The sequence below is a fragment of the Hippocampus zosterae genome, chromosome 20 (assembly GCF_025434085.1).
Source record: "Hippocampus zosterae strain Florida chromosome 20, ASM2543408v3, whole genome shotgun sequence".
NCBI classification, from domain to species: Eukaryota; Metazoa; Chordata; class Actinopteri; order Syngnathiformes; family Syngnathidae; genus Hippocampus; species Hippocampus zosterae.
The window spans coordinates 6,689,447-6,706,495 of NC_067470.1; the positions used below are offsets into that span (position 1 = coordinate 6,689,447).

Consider the following 17,049-nt stretch of genomic DNA (forward strand, 5'->3'; position numbering starts at 1 on the left):
TAATGAGGACATCTATTTTTCATCAAACACTCCAGGTGCCGCCACGGCCATGATTATAGCTTGCGGAGTTTCTCCGGTAATCTTTCTCATATTGAAAGCAGCTTTCATCTCGCCATTCGCCAACGGAGGTGTAATTTGTCACGCGGGCAGGAGTGTGTTTGTGCCGGTTCCAGGCCTAATTCTGATACCTTTTGCTATTTTTTTTTCTCTTATTTTATCAGAAATCTCCATTGCACGCTCCAGTCAGGAGGAGAGACGCTGTGGAGGTAATAAATGTGTGAGTCTCGTTGAACGTGCGTGAGAGAGAGAAAAACCTACATGTGGCGTACTAATTTGCAATTCTGCTTAAATGAATATAAATCCCGCCCCCCGAAAACGATGAATTGAAGGGAAATGCTGATCTGATAATAATCTCACTGCAGTAGTCTAAACGACATGCTAGGCCACACATGCACGCACACGCATGTCCTCCACTAACATACTGCAGTCGCACTTAAAATTCAGGTGCCGAAAAACCCGAGTAAAATGTACCGTAGCTACACGGTTACAGTTTGAGGGGATCAATCAAATCTCTTTTAACCATGTTTACTTCCGCCACAGCTGCAGGAATGCTGATGAAAGTGCTCGGGATTCATAAGAAGCGCACCAATACGCTTGCGTGTGTTTGGCACACAACTGGCAGCTGGGAGTCAAGTCATGGAAGTTCACAGCCCAATACCCAAATTGGGACTTGTCACCTATGACAACTTTTGACAGTTACTGACAAGATTTGCTCGTTTGTTCTCAATGTTAGCAGATATTTATAGAATTGCATGCAATATTGTATATGTCTCTAAAAAAACGATAGTAATGGTCTCCAAAAAGGAGATGTGACGGACCTAAACGATTAAGTGATAAATCTAAATCTAAAGCTAAGTCGCATTCAATCACTCACGAAATGAGGAAAGTATTTCTCGAGCCGCCCGTTGGCATTCTAGCTAAATTCCAATACAGCGGACAACGTTTTATCTGCCTTCCCCAGGTACTTTGGGATTCCTCCCACATTCCCAAAACATGAATGTCTGGTTAATCTCCCAACGAAGCTAACGTTCCCGTTTGTTATTCTGCATGAATGGTTGTTTTGTCTACATGTGCCCCGTAATTGGTTGTCACCCGGTTGAGGTTGCGCCCTTGCCTCTCGACCACCACCGACCACGATCGGCTCCAGCACATGGGCTACCCTAATGAGGATATGCCCTCTAGAAGAAGGATGGAAGGATTCCAAGAAGGCTTCGCCATCACCAATTTCTCGGGCCTTAACGAGGCCATCATCAGAGCGTGATTTTTCAGCTTGAGCTTCCAATCTCCCTCCTTCCCTCTGCTTGACCTCCATTCAGATTTCAACCTCTTCCACATGATCGCCGTGGGGCTCAGCAGCTCCATTCTGGGATGTCTGGTCACCCTGCTGGTGTATTCGTACTGCCAGCACTACCAGCAGCAGTCGCACGACGCCACCGTCATCCACCCCATCTCCGCCGCGCCGCTCAACACCAGCATCACCAACCACATCAACAAACTGGACAAATACGACACGGTGGAGGCCATTAAGGTCTGTACTCGATATTTTCCAAAACGGTTACTGCGACGAGGTACACTTCCCCGCCGCATGACTCGGACTGTTGTCACGCGAGCGCTGACACCGTCTAGCCTTGTAACAGATTGACAAGTGTTGCGTGGCTTTCTCTTTTTTTTCATGTACTCCACTGGCGTCTCACTGTGTCACGTTGTTCTATGTCGACGTCAAACCTCTGCTTTCTCATAATATATTCATGCGCCCGGGGGGCCGTCAGGGAACACTCACCGTGTCTCGGAGATCTCTCCTTACGACACTTTCCGAGGAGCGTCGCACCGGGGACTGCTTTTATCAACCTCTACAATGTGTTACCTTGCTGCATTTTAGATCTGCAGTGATGACCTGGAAAAATTGAAGATGATTACATAAGCGGCACTTTATGAACAAAAAAAAAGCAAACGCCCCGGGGGCCTCTGTTAGGCAGTACAGATCCTTTGGCTCAGCGCAAACCTCTCCGAGTGTAATTTCATCAAGGCATGAAGGTGTCGGGAGCATTTATCTGTCATGCAATTAGAGTCTGGGGCATAATTCACTCTGTTCATTTGCAGACGGAGGCGAATATTAATACAGACAGTCCACGTCACCTTACAAAAATAAAGAACCAAAAAAATAAAAGCCTATCATTTTTTTCCCCTGTGCCTGTCTTTCTAAATGGGCTCGATGATCAAACATACAAAGACAAACTAAGCCTCGTCCTCCTCCCAATAAGTCCCTAGTGCTGTATTTCCAATGACGGATGCTAATTGTCAAAGCAGCAGCTTTATCCTGACTAAAAGGAGCCGCCGCATATTGCTTACTTGGTGTCCAGTCAATAATAACGAAGCAAAAGCTTTGGTGTTGTTTCCTCCCTCTCCTTGCAGCCAGACGTTTCGGTTCTCTTGCCCTTGGACGAGCCCGCCATGCACCACCAGCCTGTCTCTGCTAACATGGGGGTGTCTATGCGGGGCCTGGAGATATTCTACTAACCGCTGACCTCACTACAACATCCCACCTCTCGACCCCCCCCCCCCTTCCCCACCCGCCGCCCTTTCCCAACCAAAACCGAAACTCTCTCTGACCCGCTGTGCTCCTTCCACTTGCTGCGGCACTTCCTGTGCGTGACAGGTTGGACTACAGCCTGTAGTTCATCTTCCCCATGCTCAGACCCCTCCCCATCATGAAGGACTCGCACTCCCTTCCTCTCCCCTGCACAACTCGTGAGATGATATTTCTCTTTGGGATTGCCTCTATTTGCATGTTTTTCGTTCTTTCACGTTTGTCTCTCTTGTTTGTTTGGTCATGTTTTGTGTGTTTAATTTCAACTCTCCTCTGTTCATCACAAATGCCAGTACAGCTTGAAGCAAAATATTTTAAGCGGAACTCATTTGAAGAAATGAAGTAAGTCTGCGAATGCGGGCTATAATCGTAGACTAGGCCAACCATTTAAATTCATAGAGTGGATATATGAAAAGGAGAGCGAAAGAAAGGATTTTCATCATGAATAAGACATCCAACCTGTGCGGCATAATTGAAGTTTTCAACAACAACAACTTACAAAGAGGGGATGTAAAAATACCTTCTGAGGTAATATAGTTCGACAAGTGTGCACACCCTTCAAAGGGAACAAATTACATTCAAACCCATGTTAAAAGGAGGAAGTCTTTTTACTGCAGGTTTAAATTGTCCTTGTTGTGTTACTTTGTTGCAAACTACTCTTGTCTTACGTTAATCCATCCAAATTGGACATCTGTTTCCTCAACGAATGCATATTTATTCTTACTTTTCTGCAGCAAGACGGTGCGATATTGTTCCGTCTGCATTTGTGCTGCACATTTAGCATGGCAATCGTATCCTTGACTCTCGGTACATTTTCCAACACATTACTGAGAATGCTTGATTCTTAGGAATGAGACAATCATTCAGTCAGCGCTTTTCTTGGTGAGAAAATGCTCATTAGCGCTCGGGCACAGCTGTGAAGGAGCCGCCAAGGAGCCACTTTTGCAGCGATGCTGTGGAAGCGTCCCCGGGGGCCAACAACGTGTTGATTGCATTCCTTTGTGGACAAATTGCGAAGTAGCCAAATAAATGCATTCCCCCCGCGCCGACACCGCACGGTGTATCGGTGTATCTATGCAGCATCATCAAGTGTTTAATTACGCAGCCCCTCAGCACGTAACAATATGAACGCATCCAACTCGTCAAAAGTGCTGATGTTGTAATTGCTTCAAAGCCGATTCATGTTCACAAAGGTCACGAGAGAGGACGGGCAACCCCGCGGCCGTCCATATTGCTAACTTTGAACGTACCGGAAGGCTCGAGAAATGGCTCGTGCTGGTTGTCAGAGATGACAGAGGCGAATGCACAGTAAACGGTCCAATCACGTGGTGGCCTTGCGTTCTTTTCAACCCCTCCCTGACATTGCCTTTTTTTTTAATGGATGTTTCATTTCATGCCTTTCAGTTGTTTGACTTTTTATTTAGGGCCACACTGAAAAGAATAAGCACAATAAGGACACTTTTTTTTAAGCAGACTATAAATCTACTTTAAAAATGCATCTGGATTCAGATGATTTTTATTTTGTGCAACCACCGGTTTTTCAGTGTACAAGAAAAGTTGTCATTTGACAGGAATCAATATTTTTTTAACTAGCTGTTAATATTCCAATCATAAAATCCTCATAATTCAAGAAAATCATTTTATTTATCTGAGGCTAAAGGTGTTTTTGTTTTATTTCCTATTTTTGTCTTTTCAGTGCAGCCCCTGATACACCTTCCCATTTCTGAGCTGAATAATAATTTAATCGGTGTAAGGAAAACGAGAGCAGACTGACTGGTCCCGTTCTTGTTTCCTTTGCGCAGGCATTCAACAAAAACAATTTGATTCTGGAGGAACGGCAAAAGTACTTCAACCCACAGCTCACTGGGAAGACCTACACCAACCAATACTTCACCGACCTCAACACCTACGATGACTATTAATTACGAAGACGCCAAACTCCGTCCTGCCGTGACGACGGAATTATTTTGCGTTTGGTATATCTTGAGATTCGTGAAGCCACGCGTCGGGCAGCTCCGTTGGCTCTGAGACTTCTGGAGGCAAAAACATGAACACGTCGCCATGCCAACAGAGGGAGCGGCCCACTCTCAGGTGCCTTGCGGTACGCTCGGAAAGCTCAGTTCACTTTCTGGGAAAAGGACGACTGGCTCTCCCACTGACCCAACAACTCGACAAAGACAAAAGGGAAAGAATCCACATGAACTTTTTCTGTGAACCTTGGTGAAAAGTGCCGCATTTATAATGAGGCACAAAAACATCTGCTTTGCATGACACATCTGACGTCTCAGTTTGCATGGTAGCATTCCATTTTATTTTTTTGTTCACGTTTCTTTTTTAAGATGAATAGCAAGAATCAGAATGTAGATATTTGAAGTCACTTTGGTTTTTTTCCTCTTAAAGAGTTGTGCAACAAGTGATTGAATCAGAATCGTACAACTTTGTAATTTTTCTTTTTTTTTTTTTATTTGTCTCAAGTGTTAAAAGTAATTTCTTGGTGTATTCTGAAAAAGTAACTAGGCAGTAGTCAAAGCCTGCTACCGATTCAGTCACAGTACTTTTTGTATTTTTTGTAAAAAAAAAAAATGTTCAGGATAACACAGTGTTTGCTTCTCTTTTTTTGTCTTTGTATTTGTGGGACCAGGATGTTAACGGCATTTACTGTACAGACGCAGTGTAGTAAACACTATCCTTGACAGCTTCTACCCGTGTATACTGCAAGCAAAGGTTATCATCAAGAAAAAAGACCTTTTTGTTCAGAACCAAATATTAGGTTATTCAGTGGTTTGGTTGCGACTAACTTTTTTTTTTTTTTTTTTTACATGTCTGCTTGTGTTGCTGTGCTTAAATTAAAAGCTGCTTCAGACACTATATACTTGTTTGTGTTGATTGTTTACACCTAGAGATCAAAAACTTGATACACTTGTTTCATTTGGTACATGCATGCCAAGTCGAATGCCGTGGTTAGAAGTCATTAGCTCAATGTTTTGGTTAAACATTGAGCTAATGATATACTGAATACTGACTTGAGATTTCTAATTCGGACTTACTTTAAGTTAGTGATAGACTGTGGCACGTTTCAATGTAGAAATCCGGGTTGTGTCACAGTAGGAGTTTGGAGGCTTTGAATCCAGGCTGCACCCTGTGTGAAGTTTGATTTTTGATGGCAAGAAGTGACCTTCTGAAAGGTAGGTGCGTCTTCATGAATCTGTAAGTATCCCTTTTTGAATTGAACATCTCAACTGAATGTACTATTTAACTGATAGAGTGGTACCTCTATTACTGTTTTTGTTGGGGGGGGGGGGGTTGCAGGTATATGTCATCTTTTATGCAAATGATCCTGTACAAAATCCAGTCCGTGATAACATTAGTAATTCACCTATAACTTGAGCAATAACAGCTTTCCCAGCAAGTCCTGTGCAGGCAGTGCAGCGACAAATTATTTAGTAGTGGAAGGATACCTGAAGGATAAAAATGCCGTGAGGCAGCAGGAAAAAAAAGAGACCGGGGGAAAACGGGAAGGTGGGGGTGCTTTGTGAGGTTGGAAACCTAATGCGTATGATGGTGCGTAATACCACACACTGTGATGTTTTCCATCAACCTTCAACCTGACGTCCCGTCTATGCGCAGAGGGTAATGGACGGGGTGTCATTAATCATGTTGTTTTGTTGGCTTGGGGATGGGGGGGTTGATAGGGTTAGGTGGGGGGGGGGGGGGTGCTGCTGATCCAGCCCGATGTACAAGCCGTCTCCATCTGGCTCCTCAGAATCAATCTCTTTTTTTTACCTTGACTTCATTGTGGTCCCCTGAGAAAGCAATAGGGGCGCCAGTCTGTGTGTGTGTGTGCGTGTGTGTGTGCTGGAGCCTTTCTATTAGTGTTACTTGATTCAATGACATTTTCCACTGTTCCCTGCGCTCTGATACTTTGACGCTTTATGAATTGTATTTTCACAACATTCATTCGCGATCTGACCAGGAAAGACCGTCTTTCTGGCATCTTGACATTTTCGCAAACAGTGGGCACATGGCTAACGAACACCGCTGAAGGTCACTCGAGAAGATGTCATAGCGCTTGTCTAGTTATCCGCATGTATCTTCAAAGGGGAAGTCAAGTGAAAAATGTTCTTTCACACGTTCTGTGCCGCACCGCTCGACTAAACACGATATTCTGCTTCATGGTGTGTGTGTGGCATACAAATTAAGCAGCAAAATCCACCCGCTTTTATCACTGACATGACTAATAATCGTCCCCTTGAGGCACAAGCCAGGCGGCAGCCATCTTACGTTGCCAGTATTACTGACAACTTCGGTTTTCAGTGAAAACACTTTCTACCAGTGCGTGATTTAAAGCCTCTGAATGGAGTAATGGGAATTGCATTATAGAAGAACGTTTAGAAAGTCGTTCTTATGGATGAAAAGTGAATTTGGAGCTTCTCCCACGCTTATTGGTCGAACAACAATGTCGACTGCCCTTACATGATCGTACCTCACGGCTTTCACATGTACATGCAGACACACACACACATTTATTCTTGCCTTACCACTTTTATTTCCCCACTGTTTGAATATTCAAGAGAATCAACCATTTCCAAACAGGCTTTATTATTCCTGTCACATGCGGTGTAGCTCGCCAGTGCCTTGACATCGAGTATCGTTTACCTGGCGCGGATCCAAAGATTGCCTGCTTGCGTCGGCGGGGTGTTTGTGCTTCCAGCAGTGAAACGAGTAATCCTCTACATATTGTAGGGGGGGGAAATGTAATTTATTCGAAGCCTAACATATGGCCAGTGCAGCCAAAACAAGCGTGCTCAGGAATTCAATCTGACATGCTAAAATACTGTACTGACCCTGCACTTAATGTCTTGTGTTTACTCTAGTTCTAAGTACCTGCGACTTAACGTTTTATGACTTTGTCCTGTCCCACGTGCAATCACCGCGATCAGTCATCATGAATACGTGCAGACGATAAACTGAAGCAAATTGGAAAGTTTTTTTCTACTCTTTACTAACTTATCGGAATGTATTCAACATGCTGTGATTTTATTTTTCGACCCCACTTGACATCAAATTAAGCCGTAGGAGGCCCCCGAACTATAATGAGTTTGGCGCCTCTGTATAAATCGAGATTGTCATTTAACTTGACAAGGCCCAGCCTTATATTAGGTGCTCTTTAGAACCATGATTGCCAGCTGATAGTGGTTTCTCTTCTCTGCAAGTGCAATTTACGCGTGTAATATATGCATACGAGAAATTTCCAAGTCCGTGAAGGTTTAAGAAGGAGAATTATAGATTCACACGACTGTTTTTCTTTTAACCCACTTGAAGCCACAGGCAGCCTTGCATATCACACTTGGAGATGCCGTGTTCAAAGCGATGGCGGCGTGCCCTCCCATTTCAAAACATCCTCCCTTTGTAGTGATTGAAAACCACAGTATACAAAATCTGTATTCACTGCAGCAATGCCAATATTGACCCACAAACCATCAGTATGATGTCTGAGAGCTTCTGCTCTATTGCAGAGTCGTCTCTTGACTGGCAGCCACGTCGTGTGATTTGAATGTGAAATAGATTCATTAACAAGGCCTCTCCAAACAACAGAAATGACTTGGTGCAAAACAATTTTGTTCAGGAGGTAAGTTAATTGACAGCGTGCACGCGGAGGAGCTCGGGCAGGCAAACGATGAGTCAAATAGAAACCAAGTGTACACCATCTAGTCTTTGTGGTTATTCCGAGTCGTCTGATTGTCCGGACAAATGTGATTTGTTGCTTTGGAGAAAGCTGAAGTTAAGACTTTGAGGAGACGATTTAACTGTCAGACGTTGTCTGGTCAAATTGTCTCGGCGTGAATGAGATGGGACAAGTGATGGATGCGGCTGCTGATGAAATGAGGCAAAGTCATGTACTTATCGTGTGTTAAGTATGCTCCATAATTATGTCAAATGCCTCTTAAAATCAAGAGGGTTCTTGATTTGACACGTTTGGCACCGGACCAAAGCCTTTGACTTTCATCCCAAACAAATTGCTTACGTCATTGACGGTATTTCATGAAGTGTGAAAAGAGAAAATGGCGTCGGCACGAGCAAAAACACTCGCTACTGGTGGGAAGCACATCGGGCTTTGCATGTCTGCCTCACAGTTTGGAGGTTTGTGCGTGCTTCTTGGTTGTCCTGCCCAAAATCTCCCATCTGCCCTTGCTTCGTCCCGCCATCCAGGAGGGCTCACAGAGCCACTGATACATGCGGGAAGCTGGCACGGCACCCCCGGCTCAGCCCTGCCTGGCTAGAGAATGACAAATGTCTGTGTGCCCTAACGTCGCTTGAGAGATCCCACTGCAGATTCTACCCCGGGACATCTGGAATCCCAGGTGCCGGTCATGCGTTCCAGGTCTCAGCTGCCGGAAGCCGAAAGAAACACCAGCCAAAACCCCACTGACGCTTGTCAGCACCTCGATAATGCTTTTGCAAAGCCTATTCAACCCACTCAAAGCAGCTATTTAGGTGTCGAGCCAAGATGGAGGATATCGGCACGCTCCGATTAGCCTCCGTGTCTCCGCCAGGTTCCTCACAAGCTTTGATTCATCTCATCGGACCCAGCTGCTCTGGCTCGGCCATCCCGCATCGCTCTCGGTGCACGAGGAGAACAGAAACGCTCTGTCAACCCAAAGATCGGGCCCACAAAGAGCAGTGGAGACTCATCAATGCCCTATCAGGTGCGGCGGCCTCTTTCAAAGTGCCGCTATGTTCAACCAACAGAGCTGGAATTGGATTAGAACAACGTATTCATGAACACGTGGCCTGGACGGAGTTTGTGAGCTAGTGTGTTATGATCGTCGACTCGTAGCTGTTGTGGTGAAATTGTTTTGTTGTAGTAAAAACAATTGGACAGGCTTGTAACGACAGTGAGCGGTTGCTCGTTTATCTCCAGTAGTCTGTGCTACGTGATTGACTGGTGACCAGTCCAGGTATGTGCCGAGGCTCTCGCCCAAAAGTCAAATGCACGGGAGAGGCTCCACGCTCCAACTCGCCCGTGACCCCAAGCCACTGGATTGATGTTTATAGGAGCGTGCAAATGTGATGGCTTCCGTTTAATCTGCCTCCATGTATGACCGCTTGGATCAATTAGCCAGCGAAATAAAAGATCCTATTTAGTTTGTTTCGCACTTGGCTTTGTCATTAAGCGACTGTCTTTTATGAGTTTTAGCAAAACCTATTTGATTGAATATCACGTCACTTCATCGAGGGGTTCATGGTCCCCCCCCCCCCTCCCCTGGATTGATTGTAATTGCTCCAATGATCCCATAAGCCCCACCCACCACCCCCTCCGTAGCAGCGGCAGCAGGTCACATATTCAATTTCACCTGTGAAATATCAACATCTACAAGACTGATTGCCTCACGATTACATTTTTGTCCCCAGATGATGCCGAATAACCAGTGAGTCACTGATATGCAAAATTAAAATAACATTTAGATCATTGAGTGAAACCAAAATGGCTTTGATGTATTGTTTTCTTAACAAATCCCCACGATACTTAACGGCCACGTGCATCCGAATCCCCGTTTGATGCGTATTGTTCTCACTCCGCAAGTTGTCTTTCAATTTAGAAGTTAAACTGAGTGTATCCTGTATTAATCGGCGTCTTGGATAATAATGACAAGACATTTTTATTGGGTGCAAAATACGACTAATATGGCACCTTGGGGCTGTCACGTGACAATGAAAAGGAGAAAAAAAAGGAGGATTTTGACAAATATTTCCTGACTTTGTAAATCCGCATTGGTTCTGTCTCATTTGCGGGAGAGCGGAGGTCAGTGTGAATATTTCTCCTTACCCGCTGGATGACAAATGAGCTTTTCATCAGTCACCGCATGAGTAAAGTAGAAGTGGGGAGATGCTGGAAAACAAAAGACAAAGACGAACTCTTATCCAAACCTTTTTTTTTTGTCTCACTGGCATTCTGGGATGAACGATTGAAGATCCCTCCAGGGTGTAGTTTGTGATTAATGGAAGTACTTTAGCATACTTCAGGCGGTGAACGCGTACAGGACTTGAGCTTGTAAGAAAATTGATTATCTTTAACTAGAAAACAATGCAAAATGAGAAAGTGTAATGACTGGATACATGTTGAAGTCCACACTCATTACAGATTCCAAGAATGCGATCGATTTGTCCGAGCTCGAATGCTGCCGCTGTGAAAGTGAGAAAAACACACTTTTAGCTCATGCTAATATGTGCAGCTCTGCTTACCTATTGATGTGATAGTGCTTCCTTGTCGTCGGACGACAGAAAAGCAGGAAGGAGGAAAACGGTTAGATTTTCCCCAGCCTAGCTACCAAGTCACGAGAAGACCAGGGCAATATTTCCTGGGTTGTTTTAATTTCACACTTGACGGGAAGGCAAGCACTACGCAGAGAGATTCGATAACGACCAATTCCGACAGAATTTCAGACAGAACGGTTTTATTTACACTCAAGAGTGTATCACACGTGAGCACACACGAGCACCGTTGTGTTGCGTGTTTCTTTGTGCTCGGGGAAATCATCCACCAAATGAAAGCAGCTGGCTATTTTCCATCCGCTCTCTCTTCTTTCTTTTGACGTGGGCATGAAGGTGAACGAAAAGCCAACTCGCGCATCCTGTTATCTGTGATGATTTGGTCCAAAAATAACAGATGATCCATCCACTGTTTTACAGTTAACAATCGGGCCGCATGCTTTTGCTGCCCCTATTTAGCCAACTCCTCATTTCCTCGCATCATTAAATCCATTTCGTATACTAATGAGCCCCGTGATGAGCTATTGATCTACGCTGAGAAGACACAAGTCGTAAAAAGAGAATCTTGCTAAACGCAGTAGTGGGAAGTCAAGTACAAATGCTTCATTACCTTTGAGTACATGTATATATATTTTTTTACATTTCTGATGACTTTTTATTTGCAGTCTCTTCATTTGAAAACGTTCTACTCCTCTTTTCGTCAATATTTTTAATCAACCTCCAGTCGTTCAACAAATGACCAACCGGTTTCCAAATTCATCAGCCCGTGTGCTCACCAGTGCTGGTTGATTGTACTCAGAAGTCACAACGTGGACATGACGTTTTCAATCCGGTATTAATCAAACCAAAATTCCAAATCACCAAGGATCAGTCTTGATGAGCAAAACTCCTCCTCGGCAATTTGATTTGTCATTCATGATGACGTTCTTCATTTCCAAACGAGGATGAGATGAATTATGAGCACGGGTGAGTAATGGGGGTAATTAGAGTGGGGGGTTGTCCTATCGTAACCTCTGCACTTCCACTTTCTCCAGCCCTTTAAGGACTTTGGACTTTGACTTTGGCGAATTGACGGCAACGAATGAAAGATTAATAACGTCTGTCCATAATTTGTGATGAAGCTACGATCATTAGCAAAGAGCTTGCCACTCGGCCTAACCGTTATCCGAAAGGAGACGACAGCGGTGTCATTTATTCACATGTCGCAAGGTGTCAAGAAAGCAAAATGAAAACAAAATGAGGACATTTGACTTGAGCAAGGACAATCCGCTCAAACTGCAACCACTGGGATGCTTCAGTCTAAAATTCTGTGCCGTGTTCCGGGCCCGTCCTACGCCGTACGACAGACCCGGAAGGCTTTGGAATTTGATCCCACCCGGAACAAATTGAGATGCAGCGCACCTGCAGCGCTCAGCAGTCCAGCGGCTCGGCGAGGCCGCATTGTGCTGACCAAAGTGCTGGCGCACACCTACACCATGGACCTTTATTCCCCTGGAGCTGCAGGGAGAAATGGAGTCATAATGTGTTTCCCACATGCAGATGTACATCAAAAGTAAAAAGTGAAGGTTTGTGCAAGCGTGTTTATTTTTGCACTTTCTAACATTGCTTTTGTGTTGGCAAAGAGTGTCCAGGTCCTGGAGTGTGAGCTCGGCGCACAGGATGATGCCGTATGGCTTTTGGACACATAAACACCTCTGGGATCTTGCCAGGGGGCTTTAAGTTCATCGGATTGATGTTGCAAATCCCCTTCACACACACACACACACACACACACACACACACACACACACATGAAAAGCTATTTTTCGGCCTCCATTGCTTTCTTTCTTCTGCTGCCCTCGCTTCTCACCTTGCCTCATGATTAGATTGACTCGGCTTTGTGTTGCTCAAGGCGACAGAACCCGATGAAGTGGAATTGCCTTTAACCAGTGATGACGGTCATTTCGGTTTAGGGGTAAACGGTGGGGAATTCTCTGTGTATTGCACTTCCTCTTAGCCACACAAGTTGATTCCAGTCTGTTTTATTGATTCGTGCACCCCCTTTTTGTTTCTTCGAGTCGCTTCGCTGATTTGCTTTTCAGACAGCTGTGACATTGCGGCGTCCTCTAAATCCTCTCGGTCTCAGAGTAACGGCTATCGTAATGAGCAATGGACACACTTACGAAACGAACGCAAGCACTGCATCAGCAGATTTATGCTTACTTGCACGCACGCACTTTGACCATTTATTCCTCGCACCCTTGGCTGCTTTCCATGGGATTTGTATCAATTTGTCCTCATTTTCACTCATCCTGTTTCGGTGGCGTGAAAGCAGAGATGCGGACGCAGGGGGAAAGAGCGCGTGTCGGTGTGCGGGAGGGAAAGGAGAGGGTGAAAGGTTTCTGCCCGTGTCGCAGGAAGGAAAGATTGCGGCCTGCAAAACGAAATGCCAACCAAATGAGGACGGATCTGGGGCCTGAGAGTTAGCCATCCCGAGCCGCCATTACAAAGACGGATCGGACCGCTCGTTCCGAGAACGGGTTCATGAATACACGCTGAAGGACACGGTCACATACAAAATAAGCATGAGTAAGACGCTGGCTTTTTGAGAAATAGGCACATTGTATGGAGTAGAGAGGCTCACTCTTTAAACGTAACTCCAACAGCTACAGTATATTCGCCGTATATTTGTTGTGTGAGTCATAAAACATTTGGGGTTGTTTTGTTCTTTTTTTTTTTTTATCTGTTCACAGACAGGAAAAAAAAAAATCATCTGAGCAGCATTTGCCCCTTCATCGAGACTTGTGAATCTTTGCTCAGGCCGTCCCGTGTGCAGTTTGCTTATTGTTGCTTGAACTTGCTCCTTCAACGTGCACATGGATCAGGTGAGTTTCTACTGCCTTTGTTATTCATTTATTTTGCTCTTGCATGAATGATTTTTGCTCCGTGTATAGCACTTTGGATACAGCGGTGGTTGTTATCAAGTGCTCTAGAAATACGGTCGAGTTCAGTTGAATGTATTTCTCATCAATCTGGGAACAGCAAACAGGATGTAACACTGTGACGCTCTTCTCACTTTCAGATGCAAAAAGCTTTTGGAGGGAGGCGTGAGGACACCACCCACCTTTGTTTTGGAGGTCAGCCTTTTGAGGTGTTGACGCCCTCCGCGTCGCACCCTACCTACTGTCACCTCACAAAGTAAAGTGACACTTAACTGTCATGTTAAGGTCATACGGAAGACTGGAAATGATACTTGAGTCACTTCTGCAAACAGGGTGAGTTTGGTTTTGGGGTTTTTTTACCCAAATTATTCACTCTTTCTGAATACAAACATACCTAATGCTCATGCTACAATGTTGCTAGATGAACGTGTTTAATATTGTGTTTCTACAAACATGTCTGGGGCATGAATCATTTTCAAAATGAAGGGGGGAATGAAAATTGCAAATATTTGTCTTCTTTCGTCCTCTTTTTTTGTGTCCTTTATAGCCAGGCAGATACTTAATATCAAGCTTGGTAGGAATAATTTTTGTGGAAAAATATCCATCGAGAAGCAGTACAGTGATTGTCGTTAGTGGTTAGCACATTCTTGCATTTGCCAAGGTCATCCGGGCTCCTCTCTGATTCTTAATATGCTACATTTTCCCCGTTAATTGAAGAATCACAATTCTCCAAAGGTGTGAATGGTTGCTCGTATAAATATGCATAGAAAATGGATGGTGGGAATATCCATACGGTTGTTGAGAAGCCTATTTATGAAATGATCAATGATCAATAATATTAATCGATATAGTGACATTTTCTATTGCTGCGGCGATTGTCAGGGACAGGGACATAAGTCATTTTCGTCGCAGTGGGACAAGTGAAGGGAAAAAAAACATCCCAAGGCCACAACTTCTGCAGCAATAAAGGACAACAAGCAGCTGCAAAGCGCCAGGAGAGCACTTTACATCAATCCATTAAGAGGCTGAGACGCAGCACAGAAAGGTGGAGCACAAGAAGCGAATTCAGGCAAAACACAAGAGTCACACAGGAGGGCTGAAGCAATGAAGAACACAAGTGAAGCCAGCGGGACTTAATTCGGAAAAGAAGGGATGGAAATGTTGGGCCTGATGAGGTCAGTTCGAAAAAACAAACAAACAAAAAAAATCACATCACGTCCCATGACCTTCACATATGAAAGATATGAAGGTCATGGGACGATATCAGACGATTCGATTGTCACCGAACTGCAGACCTACTTGTGTTGATCAACTTTTTTCCCAAAAGATCGATGAATTTAATACGTAGTATTTAAGACTTCACGTGTTAGTAACTTATTTGGTGACCGTGTAAGTTTTTTGCCTTAGTGCCTGGAGATTTTTTTGGCATGTGTTTTGGCCATTTGACATTTGAGTAGTTTCAGATGATCGGTAAATATACTATAAAACTCGATAAGTGGACTATAGTCTAGTCAGAAAATACAAGTAAATAAACTTGTCACCCTCCCCCCAAACCCCAACCCCCCCCCCCCCCCCCCCACAAACAAAGAGGCACAAACTCACCAATGATAACTTGGATACGCAATTTACATTCAGACTAATTGAACAATCATGTCCTATTTATTGCTCGTACCGCTGCATTCTGACATCGACAGCTTTGTAGCTTTCTTTCATCTTCTCAGTAAGGGGGGCTTGGAAGCGCTTACAGTAAAGACACTAACAAATGGCACCCTTAAAGTTTACTTTTTCATGTCGGGTTTCACTTCAAGTGCAGCAATCAAAGACGCCCCGTTTCTTTCAAGTAGTCATGGGCATCAAAGTGTGCTCTGGAAAACAAACGCTCACTTCAGTCCACGCGAGGAAAGTGAGCGCCTCATTTATCAAACCCCGGTGGGCCAACGGTGGGTGGGCACCACCGTCAGAACGGCCAATTAACAAGAAGTCCATTGTGAGCGCGTTGAAGAGGCTGACTACAAATTGTGTGTAGGACACAGCGGCATCAAAATTCCAGTCCTGTTTTGATGCCGCTGTGTCCTACACGCTTTAAATCTGCCCCCCCCACTCCCCCCCTTAAAAAAAATACTACATGCAGCGAGGGCATGTTGAACATTTGTGCAGCAAAGCAAGAATCTCCAAGCCCACAAATGTATCTGGAGAGGATCAATGTTGAGATGCCCTGTCGTGACTGATAGAGCACAGAGATGAACGTGGTTGGTTTGATGGCTTTTGCGCAATTGTCTAGCGTCGCCATTCAAATGGAATAATAATAATAATAACAATAATAATAATATTATTGCTTTTGTTTGGGACGTAGCGTTTGAATGCATGCGTGTACAGCATTTGTGCATGTTGCGAGAACAAGGCTTAGACGGCACTTCATGTCGAGCTTGCATGTTTTTGCCCCCCCCCCCACCCCCCAGAGGAAACGAGTGATTAAGGGACTTTGTCGAGCTTAGTGGTCGTTTTACACAGTGATCCTGCCATCTTGCTGTTAAGAACACGTCGTCTTATGCCACCTTGCCTTGTTTGCACGGAACATCCTGCAGCTTGACACCAATATAATTAGGCTTCTCGTTCTTTTTGCTAACATTACAACATACCCGTATATTTTTAGGAAAGAGCGAGAGGGCCCTTTCTCACCCCCCGAGCACCTAATGTGAAGTGGTCGGACCCCACGATCCTGTAAAAGCACAAATGTGTGCTGCACACCTTGTGCAGCGTGCGTTTTGGCGAAGTGTGCGGGCCGGCGTGATCTTGGAACGTAAGAGTCAGCAACATCTGACATAAGATCTGACTAAATGTAGTAAAAGGCTCTTACAATATTTATTGTTTTATGAAATGCATCAAAGGAGGGATTGCGTAACCAAATGAACCAAAGTCCTGGTCCATGAATTGAGCATTAGAACTGCCAGCCAAAGTTTGATCTTTGGCACTTTGGTTTATGGGTCCAACTGCTGTGGGAAGTGGGGTGCTGCATCTGCTTGACAGCTGGAAAAGGGATGAGAACCATCCCCAGAAACAAAGCAGATTTTTCATCTTTAGGAATAAAAGCTTCACCACGCCGACATCAGCACACTCCACTGGAAATATGAAAAATGATCTTTTGAATTCACTCCGTTTTATTTCATCAAGTGGCTGCACAAAATACTTTTTTTTAAAGTAGTTGTCTTG

At 44.5% G+C, this 17,049-nt stretch overlaps 1 protein-coding gene across 2 annotated transcripts in view; it reads left to right on the top strand.

The window, feature by feature from the left end:
* The window catches only part of sema5a (sema domain, seven thrombospondin repeats (type 1 and type 1-like), transmembrane domain (TM) and short cytoplasmic domain, (semaphorin) 5A), a 67,545-nt gene extending 62,030 nt beyond the window's left edge, over window positions 1-5,515 (top strand). Inside the window, exons 20-23 of one of the 2 annotated variants that reach the window (XR_007960343.1) lie at window positions 222-266; window positions 1,377-1,588; window positions 2,473-2,808; window positions 4,450-5,515. Coding sequence is in view for 1 of the 2 variants with exons in the window: in XM_052054432.1 (XP_051910392.1) it covers window positions 222-266; window positions 1,377-1,588; window positions 4,450-4,569 (377 nt within the window). In the remaining variant the exon portion in view is untranslated. The remainder of the gene's footprint in view (window positions 1-221; window positions 267-1,376; window positions 1,589-2,472; window positions 2,809-4,449) is intronic. The other variant, XM_052054432.1, reaches the window with a different exon arrangement.
* The last annotated feature ends 11,534 nt before the right edge of the window (window positions 5,516-17,049 follow it).